Source organism: Gigantopelta aegis, chromosome 5 (genome assembly GCF_016097555.1).
Source record: "Gigantopelta aegis isolate Gae_Host chromosome 5, Gae_host_genome, whole genome shotgun sequence".
Classification (NCBI taxonomy): domain Eukaryota; kingdom Metazoa; phylum Mollusca; class Gastropoda; order Neomphalida; family Peltospiridae; genus Gigantopelta; species Gigantopelta aegis.
Window position 1 is genome coordinate 4,578,228 of NC_054703.1, and position 21,779 is coordinate 4,600,006.

A 21,779-nucleotide genomic window follows, 5' to 3' on the forward strand; every position below is an offset into this window, starting at 1 on the left:
AAATGTGAACATTGTTCCTTAAAATGTACAACCGAAATCATGCCCATAAAAATTACAACTAAAATATTTTTATTTATTAGTCCCCCCCCCCCCCCCAATAATTAATTAATTAACTTTTGTTTTGAAATGTAAATATTATTCCTTCAACGATACAACCAAAACATTTTAATTTACTTGAAGGAAGCCATCCCCACCAAAAAGACAAAATAGCCTAAACATTTTAATTAACTTCTGTTTTAATTAAACATCATTCTATAAACAAATGCCCATAAAAATTACAACCACAAGTTTTAATTTACTAATAGAAAACCCCACTCAGAATCTCCCCCCCCCCCCCCAAATATATATATATATATATATATATATATATATAGTGTTCTTGCTGCTCCATTTAAGCGGGCGCGGCGCCCCGCCCCGCAATTCCATTTTGCCGCCCTCCTTTCACGTTCCCCGCCCTCCTTTATTTTTGAACGCCCCTCTTTATTTTCCAGCACCTATCTCCGCTATTTCCAAATGCACACTTTTTCCACACAAAAAACAACGATCAGTCTGCCCACTGGACATCAAAGAAAACCAGCCACGCTGTGCACGAAAAAGCAATTGACGAAACATTTACGACAGTTACCGTAACGTAATTTAACAGTATTTTTAACAGCCTCTATTTTGTCCAATATCTGTATCCATTTATATGTTTGATAGACACAATAAAAGTAATATTGTATGTAAGCAATGAAAACATTTTATTTTTTACGGATTCGTAATCTCCGATTGAAAAAAACCCTTATTTGGCGACACATTTGTCACGTGATCAGAACGGTCATTCTGTCTTTTGTTTCCACTAACTTTCGTTTGATATTTTGTCCTCAGTTGCAGATATAATTGGTTGTAACTGATGGTTTTTACTTTCTGTTATTCTGTTTATTCAGCTGTCCTTTATAAAATATTGTAAACTTTTAATTTTGGGGGAATATGAACGCTTATAAAAACAACGGAAGTGGTAGTGTTTATCATTAAAATCAATTATTTTGAGTGCCAAATAATATATACACCGCCTTTACAAAAACGAAACTGTATCTGACATTAGGAGATCACTTTACAAACATCTTTATTGTTTTCGTATATCTTGAAATCTTTATTAAAAATAATATTAAAACTTCGATTGGTCCAGCAAAACCGGAACTGCCCGTGAATGTCAGACCGATATCATCTTCGAGTCTTTTTATAAACCTTTTTGCACTTTTTTGCAGGCAAAATAAGGAGTATGTCTTTTCTCAAAGTCTACCAACACACAACAATATGGCAACCAAACTACTCCCCCTCCCCCCCTCCTTTTTTTTAAATTTTTTTTTTTTTGAAGGGTGTAGTGCCGAGCGGCCGCCCTCCTTCAATTTCCACCCAGCGAGAACACTGATATATATATATATATATATATAGGCATAGGTTATATATATATATATATATATATTAATTTTTTTAAATCTGTTATAGGACAATATTTAGTGGATGTCTGAAGGAACTGGACACTTTCAGTCAATGCCAACACTTCATAATGTCTGGCTGGTTTGGGTGAGAAAGTGAATTGATGCTGAAGTGAAATATTCTACAACATGGGATCAGAACAGACATAACATTTGAATGACTTGTATCAATCAAGTAATTTAAAAAAAAAAAAAAAAAAAAAAAAAAACACCCCAGAAAATTGAATCAACCAAGCAATCGATCAATCAATGTGAACCAATGAACAAGGAATTATGATTCAAGATTTGTAACAATCAGTCAAATAAATCAACCACCCAATCAACCAATCAGAATATGATAAATAAACATGCCATTTGTAACAACCAATCAGAATGCACATAACATTTGAACGAAGTGTGTATTAAAAAATCAACCAACCAATCAGAACAGATGTACAAGCAATTTGAAAGATTTGTGTCAACGTTCAACTGATGGATGAGCAAACGTTCGTAAAGGTTCTACAAGTACGACATAAAACTGGAAAATGTACATGGTCTTCTCCCTTTGTGAATGCTTAACCTCACCTCAAACTAATGACATTTCCCCCTACAACAATCAACTGGTCTGAATATCCCAATAGCCAATGAGATGGCTTAAAATCTTCCAATGGGATTGAATATCTTAACATCTTAACAGCCAATAAGATAGCTTAAAATCTTCCAATGGGTCTGAATATCTTAACAGCCAATCAGATAGCTTAAAATCTTCCAATGGGTCTGAATATTTTAAGAGCCAATAAGATAGCTTAAAATCTTCCAAAGGAATTGAATATCTTAACAGCCAATCAGATAGCTTAAAATCTTCCAATGGGTCTGAATATTTTAAGAGCCAATAAGATAGCTTAAAATCTTCCAATGGGTCTGAATATTTTAACAGCTAATAAGATAGCTTAAAATCTTCCAATGGGTCTGAATATCTTAACACCCAATAAGATAGCTTAAAATCTTCCAATGGGTCTGAATATCTTAACACCCAATAACATAGCTTAAAATCTTCCAATGGGTCTGAATATTTTAACACCCAATAAGATAGCTTAAAATCTTCCAATGGGTCTGAATATCTTAACACCCAATAAGATAGCTTAAAATCTTCCAATGGGTCTGAACATCCCAACAGCCAATGTAGGCATTAAATAAGGGGTTGTTTTGGGGGTTTTAGGATTCGCCCAGAATCACAGACATGAGTTAATATAAAAAAAAAAAAAATTGTCTCCTAATTTTATGCTTCACACCCAAAATCTGAGATTTGCGGAAGCATGGAATTGTACTGAATTCACAGCCTGCAATGGGATGGCTTAAAATCTTCCAATAGGTCCTAACATCCCAACAGCTAATGGGATGGCCTAAAATCTTCCAACAGATCCTAACATCCCAACAGCCAATGGGATGGCTTAAAATATTCCATTGAAACCTCCGCTTCCTGTTCCTGTCACTTCCTTCTTTCTTATGGTGCAGACATCTTTCATTGGGTATGGGTGTCGGTAATGTTTTACATTATTCTATCGGACACATTTTTCAAGCACGCCTGTCATGGGAAACAATCGCTGACTTTGCCAGCTAACAGAGCCATTTTGGTGACTAAATTACATCCATTTTCTTGTTTAGAATACCAGTCTGTGTATAAACGCTATTCAATGTGTTTACGATCGTGCGCTAATGTTTGCAGGAGTCATTGCACATTTTACTTTGTAATATATATCTTTTCATCTGTACAAAATTACTGGAAAGTAAAATCCGATTTGAGCTACCATACAAACATGAAAACAGCAGCAAACATCTTGTTTATACAGATACTGATAGCTTACACAGGAAAATCTCTTTAGTGTGTCACTGTAACCTGTGTTTCGTGTGTAATTTTAACGTCTTTAGTGTGTACTTTTAACATGTCTTTACAACATAATTTTAACGTCTTTACTGCATAATTTTAACGTTTAACGTGTCTTTAGTGTGTCATTTTAACGTGTCTTTAGTGTGTCATTTTAACGTGTCTTTAATGTGTCATTTTAGTCATCAGAAAAAATCTGTTAGTCGTAACTATGACAGGTAACCATGACAGGGGACGTGTTTTCTTTACTCTCGTTTTATGTAAGCCATCAAGCCAGTCGGTCAATCATCCAATCAGAACCAGGCAGGGTTAAGTTGAAGAGGAAATCAAGAAGCTGTCACTAACTCCCATTCATAACGTTGGTGGCACTTCAGAACAGATTCACCACACTACACAAATCAGGTCCATTTTGGGTCGTACCCACTCCACGTAGGAGGGGGTGACAGGTAAATTCTTCTTCCCTTTAACATAAAACTAACAACTCCCCTGTAGGCAGCCCGAGGTACACCGGCCTGAAAGAGAAATAAAAACATAAAATAAATATTGTGTTTATTCTAATGTAATAATGTCTTCGCTGTCTATATTTATTCTAAATCAGTACATCTAATGATGTCTTCGCTGCCTATATTTATTCTAAATCAGTACATGTAATGATGTCTTCGCTGCCTATATTTATTCTAAACCAGTACATGTAATATTCTAAATTCTAAACCAGTACATGCCTATATTTATTCTAATAATGATGTCTTCGCTGCTATTCTAAATCTATATTTATTCTAAACCAGTACATCTAATGATGTCTTCGCTGCCTATATTTATTCTAAACCAGTACATGTAATGATGTCTTCGCTGCCTATATTTATTCTAAACCAGTACATGTAATGATGTCTTCGCTGCCTATATTTATTCTAAATCAGTACATCTAATGATGTCTTCGCTGCCTATATTTATTCCTATAATGATGTCTTCGCTGCCTATATTTATTCTAAATCATGTAATTCTAAATGTCTTCGCTGCCTATATTTATTCTAAATCAGTACATGTAATGATGTCTTCGCTGCCTATATTTATTCTAAATCATGCCTATATTTATTCTAAATCATGTAATGATGTCTTCGCTGCCTATATTTATTCTAAACCAGTACATGTAATGATGTCTTCGCTGCCTATATTTATTCTAAATCAGTACATAAACCAGTAATGATGTCTTCGCTGCCTATATTTATTCTAAATCATTCTTCGCTGCCTATATTTACATGTAATGATGTCTTCGCTGCCTATATTTATTCTAAATCAGTACATGTAATGATGTCTTCGCTGCCTATATTTATTCTAAATCAGTACATGTAATGATGTCTTCGCTGCCTATATTTATTCTAAATCAGTACATGTAATGATGTCTTCGCTGCCTATATTTATTCTAAATCAGTACATGTAATGATGTCTTCGCTGTCTTCGCTGCCTATATTTATTCTAAATCAGTACATGTAATGATGTCTTCGCTGCCTATATTTATTCTAAATCAGTACATGTAATGATGTCTTCGCTGCCTATATTTATTCTAAATCATGTAATGATGTCTTCGCTGCCTATATTTATTCTAAATCAGTACATGTAATGATGTCTTCGCTGCCTATATTTATTCTAAATCAGTACATGTAATGATGTCTTCGCTGCCTATATTTATTCTAAACCAGTACATGTAATGATGTCTTCGCTGCCTATATTTATTCTAAATCATGTATAGATGTCTTCGCTGCCTATATTTATTCTAAATCAGTACATGTAATGATGTCTTCGCTGCCTATATTTATTCTAAATCAGTACATGTAATGATGTCTTCGCTGCCTATATTTATTCTAAATCAGTACATGTAATGATGTCTTCGCTGTCTATATTTATTCTAAATCAGTACATGTAATGATGTCTTCGCTGCCTATATTTATTCTTACATGTAATGATGTCTTCGCTGCCTATATTTATTCCAGTACATCTAATGATGTCTTCGCTGCCTATATTTATTCTAAATCAGTACATGTAATGACATGTAATGATGTCTTCGCTGCCTATATTTATTCTCATATGTAATGATGTCTTCGCTGCCTATATTTATTCTAAATCAGTACATGTAATGATGTCTTCGCTGCCTATATTTATTCTAAATCAGTACATGTAATGATGTCTTCATGTCTTCGCTGCCTATATTTATTCTAAAGTACATGTCTTCGCTGTATCATGTAATGATGTCTTCGCTGCCTATATTTATTCTAAATCAGTACATGTAATGATGTCTTCGCTGCCTATATTTATTCTAAACCAGTACATGTAATGATGTCTTCGCTGCCTATATTTATTCTAAATCAGTATGTGTAATAATTCTTCGCTGCCTATATTTATTCTAAACCAGTACATGTAATGATGTCTTCGCTGCCTATATTTATTCTAAACCAGTACATGTAATGATGTCTTCACTGCCTATATTTATTCTAAATCATGTAATAATTCTTCGCTGCCTATATTTATTCTAAATCATGTAATATGTCTTCGCTGCCTATATTTATTTCTTCGCTGCCTATATTTATTCTAAAATCATGTGCCTATATTTATTCTAAATCATGTGATATTTCTTCGCTGCCTATATTTATTCTAAATCATGTGATATTTCTTCGCTGCCTATATTTATTCTAAATCATGTAATAATTCTTCGCTGCCTATATTTATTCTAAATCATGTAATATTTCTTCGCTGCCTATATTTATTCTAAATCATTCTAAACCAGTACATGTAATGATGTCTTCGCTGCCTATATTTATTCTACATGTAATGATTCTTCACTGCCTATATTTATTCTAAATCATGTAATAATTCTTTGCTGCCTATATTTATTCTAAATCATGTAATAATTCTTCGCTGCCTATATTTATTCTAAATCATGTAATATTTCTTCGCTGCCTATATTTATTCTAAATCAGTACATGTAATGATGTCTTTGCTGCCTATATTTATTCTAAATCATGTAATAATTCTTCGCTGCCTATATTTATTCTAAATCATGTAATAATTCTTCGCTGCCTATATTTATTCTAAATCAGTACATCTAATGATGTCTTCGCTGCCTATATTTATTCTAAATCAGTATATATAATAAGGTCTTCGCTGCCTATATTTAAAAGATGTCCCCTACCTGGTCCAAATTTATTTTCATATCTCCCAAGTTCAAGGGCCATAACTCTGTCAAAAATGGGTAAATTGCCATGAAAATCAAACTTGATTTGTAACTCTTCATGATAAAGTTAAAGATTGTTTTGTTTAACGACATCACTAGAGCACATTGATTTATTAATCATCAGCTATTGAATGTCAAACATTTGGTAATTTTGACATATAGTCTTAGAAAGGAAACTTAAAAAATTGCTAATTACATTCTTTTTCCAGGATCAAATGAAAATAACACCCAGAAAGCTAATGACTTTATTAGAAAGTAAAGTCATTAGCAATTGGAACAGGCGAAGTTGACGATTCAAGGGTCTAAAGTCTAAAGATTGTAGACAGGTATTTTTTTCAAGAAATACCAAATATACAGAAAAAATTATTACATTTACAATGGACATAACCATATTGAGATTTTAGATTTGTGGGTGTTATTGTCTATTTGATTACCGCAAATGTTTAATTTTTAACCTCAGGCTAATACCTTCGGTCAAAAATGACATTTGCAGGATCAAATAGACAATAACACCCGCAAAGCTAAAAACTCCATATGGTTATCTCTTAAATAAAATGTAGTAAAAATATTTCGTCAACTTAAAAGTTAAAATAAAATTTGCCAATATTTTTTTAAGTTCGCAACTAGCGAATTTGTCGACAACCAGAGCTAGACCTGTTAAAATAACTTGAAATGGATTTGTGGCTATCGACAACTCTACAGCAGCTGTTAACGACAACTCTACAGCAGCTGTTATCGACAACTCTACAGCAGCTGTTAACGACAACTCTACAGCAGCTGTTATCGACAACTCTACAGCAGCTGTTAACGACAACTCTACAGCAGCTGTTATCGACAACTCTACAGCAGCTGTTAACGACAACTCTACAGCAGCTGTTATCGACAACTCTACAGCAGCTGTTAACCACAACTCTACAGCAGCTGTTATCGACAACTCTACAGCAGCTGTTATCGACAACTCTACAGCAGCTGTTAACGACAACTCTACAGCAGCTGTTAACGACAACTCTACAGCAGCTGTTATCGACAACTCTACAGCAGCTGTTAACGACAACTCTACAGCAGCTGTTATCGACAACTCTACAGCAGCTGTTAACCACAACTCTACAGCAGCTGTTAACCACAACTCTACAGCAGCTGTTATCGACAACTCTACAGCAACTGTTAACGACAACTCAACAGCAGCTGTTATCGACAACTCTACAGCAGCTGTTAACGACAACTCTACAGCAGCTGTTATCGACAACTCTACAGCAGCTGTTATCGACAACTCTACAGCAGCCGCTATCGACAACTCTACAGCAGCCGCTATCGACAACTCTACAGCAGCTGTTATCGACAACTCTACAGCAGCTGTTATCGACAACTCTACAGCAGCTGTTAACGACAACTCTACAGCAGCTGCTATCGACAACTCTACAGCAGCAGCTGTTAACGACAACTCTACAGCAGCTGTTAACGACAACTCAAATAGCAGCTGTTATCGACAACTCTACAGCAGCTGTTATCGACAACTCTACAGCAGCTGTTATCGACAACTCTACAGCAGCTGTTAACGACAACTCTACAGCAGCTGTTAACGACAACTCTACAGCAGCTGTTATCGACAACTCAACAGCAGCTGTTAATGACAACTCTACAGCAGCTGTTAATGACGGTACTGAACTAAATCGACCTTCCTGCACTTAGACAAAGACAAAACGTCCGCGTTGTGCCCAACTGAGTGAGATCTAAAGCGGGGTCACACCCACCTTAAAATCGTCCATGATTCCGAGTTTCTTGGCGAATGTTTTGAACTCGTCCTTGGTGCTGTACTGGACCCGCACCGTTGAGTATTCCGTCTTCGCCATCGACAGAACCTCATCCACAGTCAGAAGCTGCGTGTTGTAAACTTTATTAACAAACTCCGTGTCGTATTTTTCCTATAAACAAAAACAAAAGTGCTCAGTTACCAACGATTAGGAAGGAAGGAAGGAAATATTTTATTTAATGATGCACAAAAAAACCATTTTATTTTACGGTTGTATGGAAGAAGGAAGGAAATATTTTATTTAATGATGCACTCAAAACATTTTATTTTACGGTTATATGGCGTCGGACATATGGTTAAGGACCACATAGATATTGAGAAAGGAAACCCACTGTCGCCACTTCATGGGCTACTCTTTTCGATTAGCAGCAAGGGATCTTTTATATGCACCATCCCACATGGGGATCGATCCTAGACCGACCGCACATCAAGCGAGCGCTTTACCACTGGGCTACATCATGCCCCCATGAAAAGTAGGTCACAGTGACCTAGTAATAGTATGTGACACACCTAATTCTGCGTGAGTGGAGAATTTCCGTAAATTATCTATCAAACTTTAATTAAAACTTGCAGAAACCCAGTTATTTTTCAATAAAATATCAATCGTTACCTGAAAATATTTCACCAAATTAAAATAAAATTTGCAATGATTAACTTTGGCAAGCGGCAGAACTAACCCTGACGTGATCACATGACCCGGAAATGGTTTAGCGTATATCTTCGCCTATAAGTCGAATTTTTTTCACCCAAAAATTATTTTATAACTTGGGGGGTCGACTCATAAGAGGGTAAAAAAAGTTCACCAAAAAATATTAGTTTTGGGGATTATTTTACAAGTTTTATTGTTGAAGTATGCCATGTATTTATACTCAAATATGTTAATTTGACACATTTATTTTTTATAACCTATTTTTTTGGGCATTAGAACGGTTTTGGTTATTCGAAAAGGCGTACGATCTCACTCACATGCCAAGACAACAGTCCACTTAGTTAAATTAACAGTCATCACTAATAGTAAAAATGTAAACAATACTAACTACCTGTTGCCTGAGTTTATTTTGAAATCTGGTCAATGGCATTAATGGTTGTTCAAACAATGTTTTGGCGGTGATTAACTTCATGAATATTACTGAGCTTTCCCTTAAAATAGACTGATCTCTGCAGTTCACTATCTAGAGCAATAGGGACACACATCATTTGGTACAAAAACCAGTGTACTTTCCAGAGTTATCCTCCTTACATGTATTAATATGGCGGAAAAACGTGATACTTTCAGTTTTATCATAGTGATCTGTTGTCAGTGTTTATAAATAAAGTTGTTGTCTGTGCACAAAACCATCTGTACAGTACTATACAGTAACAGTCAAACAGCTTTCACTCTCTACTAAGGGAATATTTCGTTTTGATGCTATGTAATAATGATAGTTTGATTGGAATAGTCTGATTATATTGCGATGTACAAAACGTGAAAACCGAAGTTTGTAAAATAATTTTCTTTTGTTCAAATATTATTGTTCTCATGTGCTGAAAATAAGAAATATTTCAATATTTATAAGTAGTTTTTCATGGGTCGACTTATAAACGGGTCAATAAAAAAATAAGTTTTCAAGGCTTAAAATTAGGGACTCGACTTATAGCCGAGATCGACTTACAGGCGAAGATATACGGTACATATAACACACTACGTTTACACTGACTGTTGTGTATTCGGACCAGTCCATTGTATGAACGGGGGGTAATACACTAAGGTTCAGAGGTGAGAGTAAAGTATAAAGTGAAAACAGTTCAAGCGACACCCACCTTCTCTAAATGTGATAAATCCATCTTGGTAAAAGGCACAAACTTTGTGTTCAGTTTAATAAACTTCAAATGTTTTTCAAAATATAAACCCCTGAAATAAACAAATAAAAAGAATATTGGACATTTTAAACATGCAGCACATGATTTCATTCATTCATTTCAACTTATATCCAATTAAGGTTCAAGCACGCTGTCCTGGGCACACACCTCAGCTATCTGGGCTGTCTGTCCAGGATAGTGGGTTAGTTGTTTGTTGTTTAATGGTTAGTGAGAGAGAGAAGAGAGTGGAATGGTCTTACATCTACCCACCGCTCGGGGTGGGAAGGAAGGAAATATTTTATTTAACGACGTACTCAACACATTTTATTTACGGTTATATGGCATCAGACATATGGTTAAGGACCACACAGATATTGAGAGGGCAAACCCGCTGTCGCCACATCATGGGCTACTCTTTTCGATTAGCAGCAAGGGCTCTTGGTGGGAGCCGGTACCGGGCTGTGAACCCTGTACCTACCAGCCATATATCCGATGGCTCAACCATGACACCACCGAGCCCGGTATATTATTTCAAAGAATATCAATTACGCAGCGCTGCTTTGCTGAGATAGGCCTAGAAATTGGCAATCCGAGGTAAAAACCTGTCCCATCATCCCATAAAAATTTATTTTGTAAATAATTTCTGTTGGGTTTGACATAAGAAAAGTATATGTGTTTTGGAAATAACAAAAAAATACAATTTTTGTGTGCAATTTACAAATCTGTTGGCTCAGAAATAAACAACTTGCTGTCCAAACTTCAGGGGCTAAGCTTTTCAATTAGCAGCAAGGGATCTTTTATCTGCACCATCCCTCAGACAGGATAGTACATACCACAGCCTTTGATATACCAGTCGTGGTGCACTGGCTTGAGTGAGAAATATCCCAATGGGCCCACCGACGGGGATCGATCTCAGACCAACCGCACATCAGGCGAACGCTTTACCACTGGACTACATCCCGGCTCGTTTTATAACAAAACAACTTTCAGGAGTGACGTTTGAGGATGATGACCAGTTAGTAGTATTCAAAACAACTTTCAGGAGTGACGTTTGAGGATGATGACCAGTTAGTAGTATTCAAAGCAACTTTCAGGAGTGACGTTTGAGGATGATGACCAGTTAGTAGTATTCAAAGCAACTTTCAGGAGTGACGTTTGAGGAGGATGACCAGTTAGTAGCATTCAAAACAACTTTCAGGAGTGACGTTTGAGGAGGATGACCAGTTAGTAGCATTCAAAACAACTTTCAGGAGTGACGTTTGAGGAGGATGACCAGTTAGTAGTATTCAAAACAACTTTCAGGAGTGACGTTTGAGGATGATGACCAGTTAGTAGCATTCAAAACAACTTTCAGGAGTGACGTTTGAGGATGATGACCAGTTAGTAGCATTCAAAACAACTTTCAGGAGTGACGTTTGAGGATGATGACCAGTTAGTAGCATTCAAAACAACTTTCAGGAGTGACGTTTGAGGATGATGACCAGTTAGTAGTATTCAAAGCAACTTTCAGGAGTGACGTTTGAGGAGGATGACCAGTTAGTAGTATTCAAAGCAACTTTCAGGAGTGACGTTTGAGGATGATGACCAGTTAGTAGTATTCAAAACAACTTTCAGGAGTGATGTTTGAGGAGGATGACCAGTTAGTAGTATTCAAAACAACTTTCAGGAGTGACGTTTGAGGATGATGACCAGTTAGAGGATGATGACCAGTTAGTAGTATTCAAAGCAACTTTCAGGAGTGACGTTTGAGGATGATGACCAGTTAGTAGTATTCAAAACAACTTTCAGGAGTGACGTTTGAGGAGGATGACCAGTTAGTAGTATTCAAAACAACTTTCAGGAGTGACGTTTGAGGATGATGACCAGTTAGTAGTATTCAAAGCAACTTTCAGGAGTGACGTTTGAGGATGATGACCAGTTAGTAGTATTCAAAACAAGGCCTGGCCAGTTTAATTTTCAACGCATTGGAGTATCTCTAGGGATTAAAAAATAAATAATACAAAATAAATAAAATAAAAACCTGACATACTTGCTAACCCCCTTTTTGCCGAACGTGCTGGTACGACATATTTCTGGACGAATACATTCCCGATTTTTTCTTTGTTCTGGGTGTCTCATCCAGTCGTCCCAAAACCTGGAACAAAAAAATATATTAAATTAAAAATTAAATACTCGGCAATACCGTTTATCTGGTACTTGATGTTGTCCTTTCATCACATCACCAAAGGCTCAGGAAGGACATCAATTCACTTTTCAAGATAAACGGTTTTGCCTCATAGCTCATTGAGTATTCTCTAGGTAAGCGTAATATGCAAAACGGTAACCAGTCTTTTATTATGCGTTTTAAGGTTGCATGTCACCATTTACATTTGTAAAACTTTTAATGTGTAAATTATTTATTTAATTAAAAAAATATCACATAAATTGGAAGACTTGTCAAAAAATAAATAAATAAATAAATAATAATTAAATACACAATATCATGAAATAGATAAATTTAACAAAGTACAGTTACAGTCTTAAACATGTACACTTTATGCTAATAAAGTGGGTTTTTTGGGGGGGTTGGTGTTTTTTTGTTTTGCAGGAGGGGGAAGGGAGGGGTTCCAATTCATAAGTAAATAAATATATATTCATTTATAAGTAACAAAATATTCTTTGTTTTTAATGCTGTTAATGGCTTAATAGATAACATGGATTATTTTTATAACCTAGGTGCTTTTAGTGGAAACAATTATTTTAAAATTTTAATATGTAACTTTATTCTAAACTGATGAAAATTGTTTGCATGTTTTTCTAAACAAACCATAAAGCAAGCCCAATGAGCCTATCTGTTGTGTAAATTGACAAATTGATTAAACATGATCTCAGTATGAAAAATGTACATTAAAAAGTTAATTATTTTATTTACTAGTTTTTTGTTTATCCACAGTTAAAAGTGAGCAAGTGAATTTGTCACCATGGCCAGTGAATTTTCAAATCCACTGGCCATACGGCAAGTTAATTTTAAAACAAATTTTACAACCCCTGACACTGAAAACTATATCATTTATATTTGAAAGTAAAATATAAATTATATATAAAACTGTATTAATTAATATTTAAATGCCAAACTGACGTTTCTGGCCACTTCGGTTCCAACTCTTCCCACGTACTCCTTTCTATCATCCAGCCAAGTCCGGGGAAGAAATCACTTCTGTACAACAATTCTACAAGAAAAACACCATTACAATTCTTCTGTTACTACTTTCCTCCAGTCAATGGGGAACTACAGTTAATCCTACAAGAGTGAGAAGGGGAGGAAGTCTCTCCTGAGACATTTTTAAATGATATACCTGTAGATGCAGTTTCCTGACAACTGAGACCCAAACTATATATATGGAACGTATGTGACAAGAGTCTATACTCTATATAAGAAAAGTGAAAGGTTGTTTCAACGACACCACTAGCAGTGATAGAAATAAGCAGACCTTTTTACTAGTCAAATGGACAAATACATCTAGAAATCTACTTGTCCACCAATATTTTCACTTGTCCAAATAAATGGTTTGTTTTAAGTACAAGGATGATGTTTTTGATTGCTTAAAATAAAACTGCATTGAACAATTTCACTTGTCCACAGGACAACCACCAAGGTACATTTCGCTTGCCCGAATACATTTTCACTTATCAGGACAAACGGACAAGTGCTTATTTCGAACGCTGACCAGAGCACATAGATTTATTAATCATTGGCTATTGGATATTAAACATTTGGTCATTTGACAGAGTCTTAGAGGAGAAATTCTTCTATAATTTTCCATTAGTAGCAAGGGATATTTTATATGCATCATCCCACAGATAGGATAGCACATACCACAGCCTTTTTTAAATTAGTTGGAATGAGAAATAGCCCAATGGGCCTATCGACGGGAATTGATCCCAGATCATGGTTCATACAGGCAAGGACCCATAAAAATTTAAGCACTTTTCAAGGACCTACCTTATGTTTTCAAGGACCATAAATACAGCCTTTTCGAACAATGTTTTTTAATAGAAAATGGCGGAGGAACGGTAAAATCCCCAGTTAGTGATGTAGTCGCCATTGGCGTTGCTTTATTCTCAGATTCAGCACTTGACACTTTCTCAGACTTGAATAACTGACCTATGCTGAAGCTTGCAGTATCCGCTTTGTTTTTTCTGTGTTTTTCACTGTTTTCATGCGATTTGAGTGCGCTCTCGCCCATGGCGCCAATGTTAATATCCTTGCGACAACAGGAACACACGGCTTTGACATGTCCTACTCTCTCTGATCCACGCATATTTTTGACACCATGTTTTGTTAAAAACACACTTTCCACTAGGCATGTTTAAATTTGAACATGTGCTTGCAAAAACTTCAAAATCTAAGTGATTCCGTGTCGTCTCGCCTGACTATTGTTTGCAGTTCTCAAAACGAGGCTATTACGCTCGTCAATAATCGGTAAATCTCGGCTGAGACATTCGGAATATAGCATTTGTCTCGGAATGGGCCGAGTACATTTGTATCGCAGAACGTCGCGAGTGCTGGAATGAAAGTGCGAACACGGAAGTAAAAATGCTAAATGTCTTTCGAGATTGTTCCGTAATTTCTGGTTAAAATGATGCGCTAGTCGCACTGACACGAAATTCAAGCACTTTTGCACTTTTCAAGAACTTTTCAAGCACTTTTCATTTCAAACTCCTAAATTCAAGCACTTTTCAAGACCGTGCGAACCATGCAGATCGACCGTGCATCAGGAAAGCACTTTACAACTGAGATACAAGATTTAAAAGAAACTGACATTTTGTGAACACTGAATGATGACAATGGACCTGGCAGATGTCCTTTTGAAAACCACGAGCACCATGCTAAGTGACACCATCACGATGGGGTGCAAACTTGGTTATGGAGTTGAGGAAGACTGAACTGTGGTGTGAGACCTCACCTGAATCGTCGGACACCATTCCATTCTTGCCGTTATCGTTCCAGGCAGACACGCACCACAGCAGTGGGTCCGACCGCAACAGGTCATGTGTGGCCGCAAAATACTCGTAGAAATCCGGAGATATGTCGAGGTCATCTAGAAAATAAACATAAATACTCGTAGAAATCTCAAGAAATGTCGAGGTCATCTAGAAAATAAATAAATACTTGTAGAAACCTGGAGAAATGTCGAGGTCATCTAGAAAATAAACAAATACTCGTAGAAATTTGGAGATATGTCGAGGTCATTTAGAAAATAAACATAAATACTTGTAGAAATCTAGAGAAATGTCCAGATCATCTAGAAAGTTACTCGTAGAAATCTAGATATATGAGGTGGTGTAGAAAATAAACAAATACTCTTAGAAATCTGCAGATATCTAGAGTTCTGTCGATGTCATCTAGAAAATAATCAAATATTCATAGAAATTGGAAGATTCATGTATGTCATCTATCAAATACTAGTAGAAATTAAGAGAGATGTCCAGGTCATCTTAAACATTAAATATAAATATTCATAAAAATCTGTTTAGAAAAACTAAAAAATTTTGTTTTCTAACGACCTAAAAATAAATTTGAAAAGAAACAAAGGTGTGGGTTTCTTTATTGATGCACTCAACACATTTTATTTACAGATACAGATAATGAAGAATGGAAGGAAGGAAGGAAGGAAGGAAGGAAGGAAGGAAGGAAGGAAGGAAGGAAATGTTTTATTTAACGATGTACTCAACACATTAGTATTTACAGTTACAGATAACGAAGAATGGAAGGAAGGAAGGAAGGAAATGTTTTATTTAACGATGCACTCAACACATTAGTATTTACAGTTACAGATAATGAAGAATGGAAGGAAGGAAGGAAGGAAGGAAGGAAGGAAGGAAGGAAGGAAGGAAGGAAATGTTTTAACGACGCAATCAACACATTTTATTTACGGTTACATGGCATCAGACATATGGTTAAGGACCACACAGATATTGAGAGAGCAAACCCGCTGTCGCCACATCATGGGCTACTCTTTTCGATTAGCAGCAAGGGATCTTTTATATGCACCACCCCACAGACAGGGTAGTACATACCACAGCTTTGTTACACCAGTTGTGGAGCACTGGCTGGAACGAGAATTAGCCCAATGGGTCTACCAACGGGGATCGATCCTAGACCGACCACACATCAAGCGAACACTTTACCACTGGGCTACGTCCAGCCCTTACAGATAATGAGGCAAAACACTGCTCCTGACAGACCACGGGGTAATCTTTTCAATTAAAAATAGACACTAAATTTAGTTAATCTACAAACCTAAAACACAAATTTCAATACCATTATAACGGAGAAAACTTAAAGTCTGTGGTGTTTTAACAGGGAAATACCGTCCACAAATAGACTAGAGCTTGTCTCGATAACCATTACTTAGTATGTGAATGTGTGTTTTTAGAATTATGAAAAATGGATTTTAGGATATTACCGAAACCCGGGCGGCCTGAACTACTTCAGGTGTACAAAATTGAGCATTTTAAATAATGAAATATAAGTACTTCTAAGTTAAATTATAAAAAAAAAAGGCTTTTAATAGTGAAAAATATGTCGAAGTGTTTAAAAACTAGGGTCCGTCACTTTAAGAGCTGCCGTGACCGTTTTGATCTTACCTTCGACTATTAATACTGTGGAACAGTTGAAGACTTACCTTCCACTATTAATACTGTGGACTAGTTGAAGACTTACCTTCCACTATTAATACTGTGGAACAGTTGAAGACTTACCTTCCACTATTAATACTGTGGACTAGTTGAAGACTTACCTTCCACTATTAATACTGTGGACTCTAGTTGAAGACTTACCTTCCACTATTAATACTGTGGACTCTAGTTGAAGACTTACCTTCCACTATTAATACTGTGGACTCTAGTTGAAGACTTACCTTCCACTATTAATACTGTGGAAGAGTTGAAGACTTACCTTCCACTATTAATACTGTGGACTCTAGTTGAAGACTTACCTTCCACTATTAATACTGTGGAAGAGTTGAAGACTTACCTTCCACTATTAATACTGTGGACTAGTTGAAGACTTACCATCCACTATTAATACTGTGGAACAGTTGAAGACTTACCTTCCACTATTAATACTGTGGAACAGTTGAAGACTTACCTTCGACTATTAATACTGTGGACTAGTTGAAGACTTACCTTCCACTATTAATACTGTGGACTAGTTGAAGACTTACCTTCCACTATTAATACTGTGGAAGAGTTGAAGACTTACCTTCCACTATTAATACTGTGGACTAGTTGAAGACTTACCTTCCACTATTAATACTGTGGAAGAGTTGAAGACTTACCTTCCACTATTAATACTGTGGAAGAGTTGAAGACTTACCTTCCACTATTAATACTGTGGACTCTAGTTGAAGACTTACCTTCCACTATTAATACTGTGGACTAGTTGAAGACTTACCTTCCACTATTAATACTGTGGACTCTAGTTGAAGACTTACCTTCCACTATTAATACTGTGGACTAGTTGAAGACTTACCATCCACTATTAATACTGTGGAACAGTTGAAGACTTACCTTCCACTATTAATACTGTGGAACAGTTGAAGACTTATCTTCGACTATTAATACTGTGGACTAGTTGAAGACTTACCTTCCACTATTAATACTGTGGACTAGTTGAAGACTTACCTTCCACTATTAATACTGTGGAAGAGTTGAAGACTTACCTTCCACTATTAATACTGTGGACTAGTTGAAGACTTACCTTCCACTATTAATACTGTGGACTCTAGTTGAAGACTTACCTTCCACTATTAATACTGTGGACTAGTTGAAGACTTACCTTCGACTATTAATACTGTGGAAGAGTTGAAGACTTACCTTCCACTATTAATACTGTGGACTAGTTGAAGACTTACCTTCGACTATTAATACTGTGGAAGAGTTGAAGACTTACCTTCCACTATTAATACTGTGGAAGAGTTGAAGACTTACCTTCCACTATTAATACTGTGGAAGAGTTGAAGACTTACCTTCCACTATTAATACTGTGGAAGAGTTGAAGACTTACCTTCGACTATTAATACTGTGGACTCTAGTTGAAGACTTACCTTCCACTATTAATACTGTGGACTAGTTGAAGACTTACCTTCCACTATTAATACTGTGGAAGAGTTGAAGACTTACCTTCCACTATTAATACTGTGGACTAGTTGAAGACTTACCTTCCACTATTAATACTGTGGAACAGTTGAAGACTTACCTTCCACTATTAATACTGTGGAACAGTTGAAGACTTACCTTCCACTATTAATACTGTAGACTATTAATACTGTGGAAGAGTTGAAGACTTACCTTCCACTATTAATACTGTGGACTAGTTGAAGACTTACCTTCCACTATTAATACTGTGGACTAGTTGAAGACTTACCTTCCACTATTAATACTGTGGAAGAGTTGAAGACTTACCTTCGACTATTAATACTGTGGACTAGTTGAAGACTTACCTTCCACTATTAATACTATGGAACAGTTGAAGACTTACCTTCCACTATTAATACTGTGGAACAGTTGAAGACTTACCTTCGACTATTAATACTGTGGAACAGTTGAAGACTTACCTTCGACTATTAATACTGTGGACTAGTTGAAGACTTACCTTCCACTATTAATACTGTGGACTAGTTGAAGACTTACCTTCGACTATTAATACTGTGGACTAGTTGAAGACTTACCTTCGACTATTAATACTGTGGAACAGTTGAAGACTTACCTTCCACTATTAATACTGTGGAAGAGTTGAAGACTTACCTTCGACTATTAATACTGTGGAAGAGTTGAAGACTTACCTTCGACTATTAATACTGTGGACTAGTTGAAGACTTACCTTCCACTATTAATACTATGGAACAGTTGAAGACTTACCTTCCACTATTAATACTGTGGAACAGTTGAAGACTTACCTTCGACTATTAATACTGTGGAACAGTTGAAGACTTACCTTCGACTATTAATACTGTGGAACAGTTGAAGACTTACCTTTGACTATTAATACTGTGGACTAGTTGAAGACTTACCTTCGACTATTAATACTGTGGAATAGTTGAAGACTTTAAACACTTGGTTGAGGGCCCACTTGTAGTGCCGGGCTATTTTGTAATATCCCACGAACTTCTTCTGTGGCCATGGGAGGTTTATGTTGGCATGGTCAGGATGCTGAAATTTAAAACACATTGTCATCGATGGATGGATGGATGGATGGACGGACGGATGGGTTGATGGAAGGATGGATCAGTGGATGGATTGATGGAAGGATGGATGAATGGATGGATGGACACATGGATAATTGGATGGATGGATGGGCGGATGGACGGATGGATGGATGGGTGGGTTTTGGATGGATGGATGAATGGGTGAGTGGGTTGGTGGATGGATGGATGGGTGGATTTGGATAGGTGGGTGCATGGATGTACAGATGGATGACGGATGGATGATGGATGGATGGATGGAAGTATGGATTCGGAAGGGTGGGTGGATGGATGGAAAGATGGATGATGGATGGAAGGATGGATTCTGTTTAGACGGATGGATGGATGAATGTATAAATGGATGGATGGATTTTATTTAAATAGATGGATTATTCTGTTTAGAGGTATGGATATATGGATGGTTGGGTGGATAAATTGATGGGTGGTTGGATGGATGGACAAATGTATGGATGGATGGATAAATGTATGGATGGATGGATGGATGGATGAGTGGATAAATGTATGGATGGATGGATAGGTGAATAAATGGATGGATAAATGTATGTATGGATGGATGGATGGGTTGATAAATGGATGGATAGGTGGATAAATGCATGGATGGATGGATGGGTTGATAAATGGATGAATGGGTTGATAAATGGATGGATGGGTTGATAAATGTATGTATGGATGGATGGGTTGATAAATGTACGTATGGATGGATGGGTTGATAAATGTATGTATGGATGGATGGGTTGATAAATGGATGGATGGGTGGATAACTGTATGGATGGACTGCTGGATGTACTGTTTTTTTCACATATAAATAACAATATCTGAATATGTGTACTGTGCTATATAATAAATGAATAGGTGGAATGTGCTGTTTTCTCACATATTGCTGGATAATATCCGATTATGTGTAATATGCAATTTTCCACGTACATGTATTTTCACATATACTGCTCTATTATACCTTAATGTGTAATGTGCTGTTTTTCCACATATTGCTGTTGTTTTTCAGGTACCGTATTGCTGTTGTTTTTTCACATATTGCTGTATAATACCTGAATATGTGTAATGTAGTTTTTTCACATATTGCTGTATAATACCTGAATATGTGTAATGTAGTTTTTTCCACATATTGCTGTATAATACCTGAATATGTGTAATGTACTGTTTTTTCACATATTGCTGTATAATACCTGAATATGTGTGATGTACTTTTTTTTCACATATTGCTGTTTAATACCTGAATATGTGTAATGTACTGTTTTTTCACATATTGCTGTATAACGTCTGCTGTTGGCTGGTGTCCACAGTCCTGACTCACAATGATTGGAAATTTGTCACCTGATGGTCGGTATCTATTAAAAAAACAAAATAATAATCACGAATTAGAGACGGTCTAAAGAACTAAAAAAGAAATAAGGACTTGGCAAATGAATAATTCACAAACTAATAATTAAGTTTTCATTATATTAATAACAAGAAAATGCATTTCTTATTAAATTTTAGTCAGCAAAAATGCTGTCAGTTGAAAATGTGGATTTTTAACAGAGGGGGCAAAACACCAGTTGTTGTTGTTTCTGAAAATAAAATTTAACGGATACTTAATAGAGGGTGTCCAACACCGTTTGTTAATTTTGAAAATACAACTTAAAGGATCCAGGACTTTTTAGTGATCGGTCTAACTGTATTGTCTGACACTCCGAGTGATCGGTCTAACTGTATTGTCTGACACCCCAAGTGTGGTCTAACTGTATTGTCGGTCTAACTGTATTGTCTGACACCCCGAGTGATAGGTCTAACTGTATTGTCTGACACCCCGAGTGATAGGTCTAACTGTATTGTCTGACACCCCGAGTGATCGGTCTAACTGTATTGTCTGACACCCCGAGTGATAGGTCTAACTGTATTGTCTGACACCCCGAGTGATCGGTTTAACTGTGACACCCCGAGTGATCTGTTTAACTGTATTGTCTGACACCCCGAGTGATCGGTCTAACTGTATTGTCTGACACCCCGAGTGATCGGTCTAACTGTATTGTCTGACACCCCGAGTGATAGGTCTAACTGTATTGTCTGACACCCCGAGTGATCGGTTTAACTGTATTGTCTGACACCCCGAGTGATCTGTTTAACTGTATTGTCTGACACCCCGAGTGATCTGTCTAACTGTATTGTCTGACACCCCGAGTGATAGGTCTAACTGTATTGTCTGACACCCCGAGTGATAGGTCTAACTGTATTGTCTGACACCCCGAGTGATAGGTCTAACTGTATTGTCTGACACCCCGAGTGATAGGTCTAACTGTATTGTCTGACACCCCGT

General features: G+C 36.5%; 1 protein-coding gene across 1 annotated transcript in view; it reads right to left on the reverse strand.

The window, feature by feature from the left end:
• Positions 1-2,723: 2,723 nt before the first annotated feature.
• The window catches only part of LOC121373484 (alpha-1,3-mannosyl-glycoprotein 2-beta-N-acetylglucosaminyltransferase-like), a 63,985-nt gene continuing 44,929 nt past the window's right edge, over positions 2,724-21,779 (reverse strand). Inside the window, exons 5-12 of the mRNA XM_041500151.1 lie at positions 20,697-20,811; positions 19,274-19,412; positions 15,164-15,298; positions 13,336-13,426; positions 12,247-12,351; positions 10,179-10,269; positions 8,320-8,490; positions 2,724-3,854 (exon numbers count right to left, since the gene is read on the reverse strand). Coding sequence (XP_041356085.1) covers positions 3,741-3,854; positions 8,320-8,490; positions 10,179-10,269; positions 12,247-12,351; positions 13,336-13,426; positions 15,164-15,298; positions 19,274-19,412; positions 20,697-20,811 — 961 coding nt within the window. The 3' untranslated portion in view covers positions 2,724-3,740. The remainder of the gene's footprint in view (positions 3,855-8,319; positions 8,491-10,178; positions 10,270-12,246; positions 12,352-13,335; positions 13,427-15,163; positions 15,299-19,273; positions 19,413-20,696; positions 20,812-21,779) is intronic.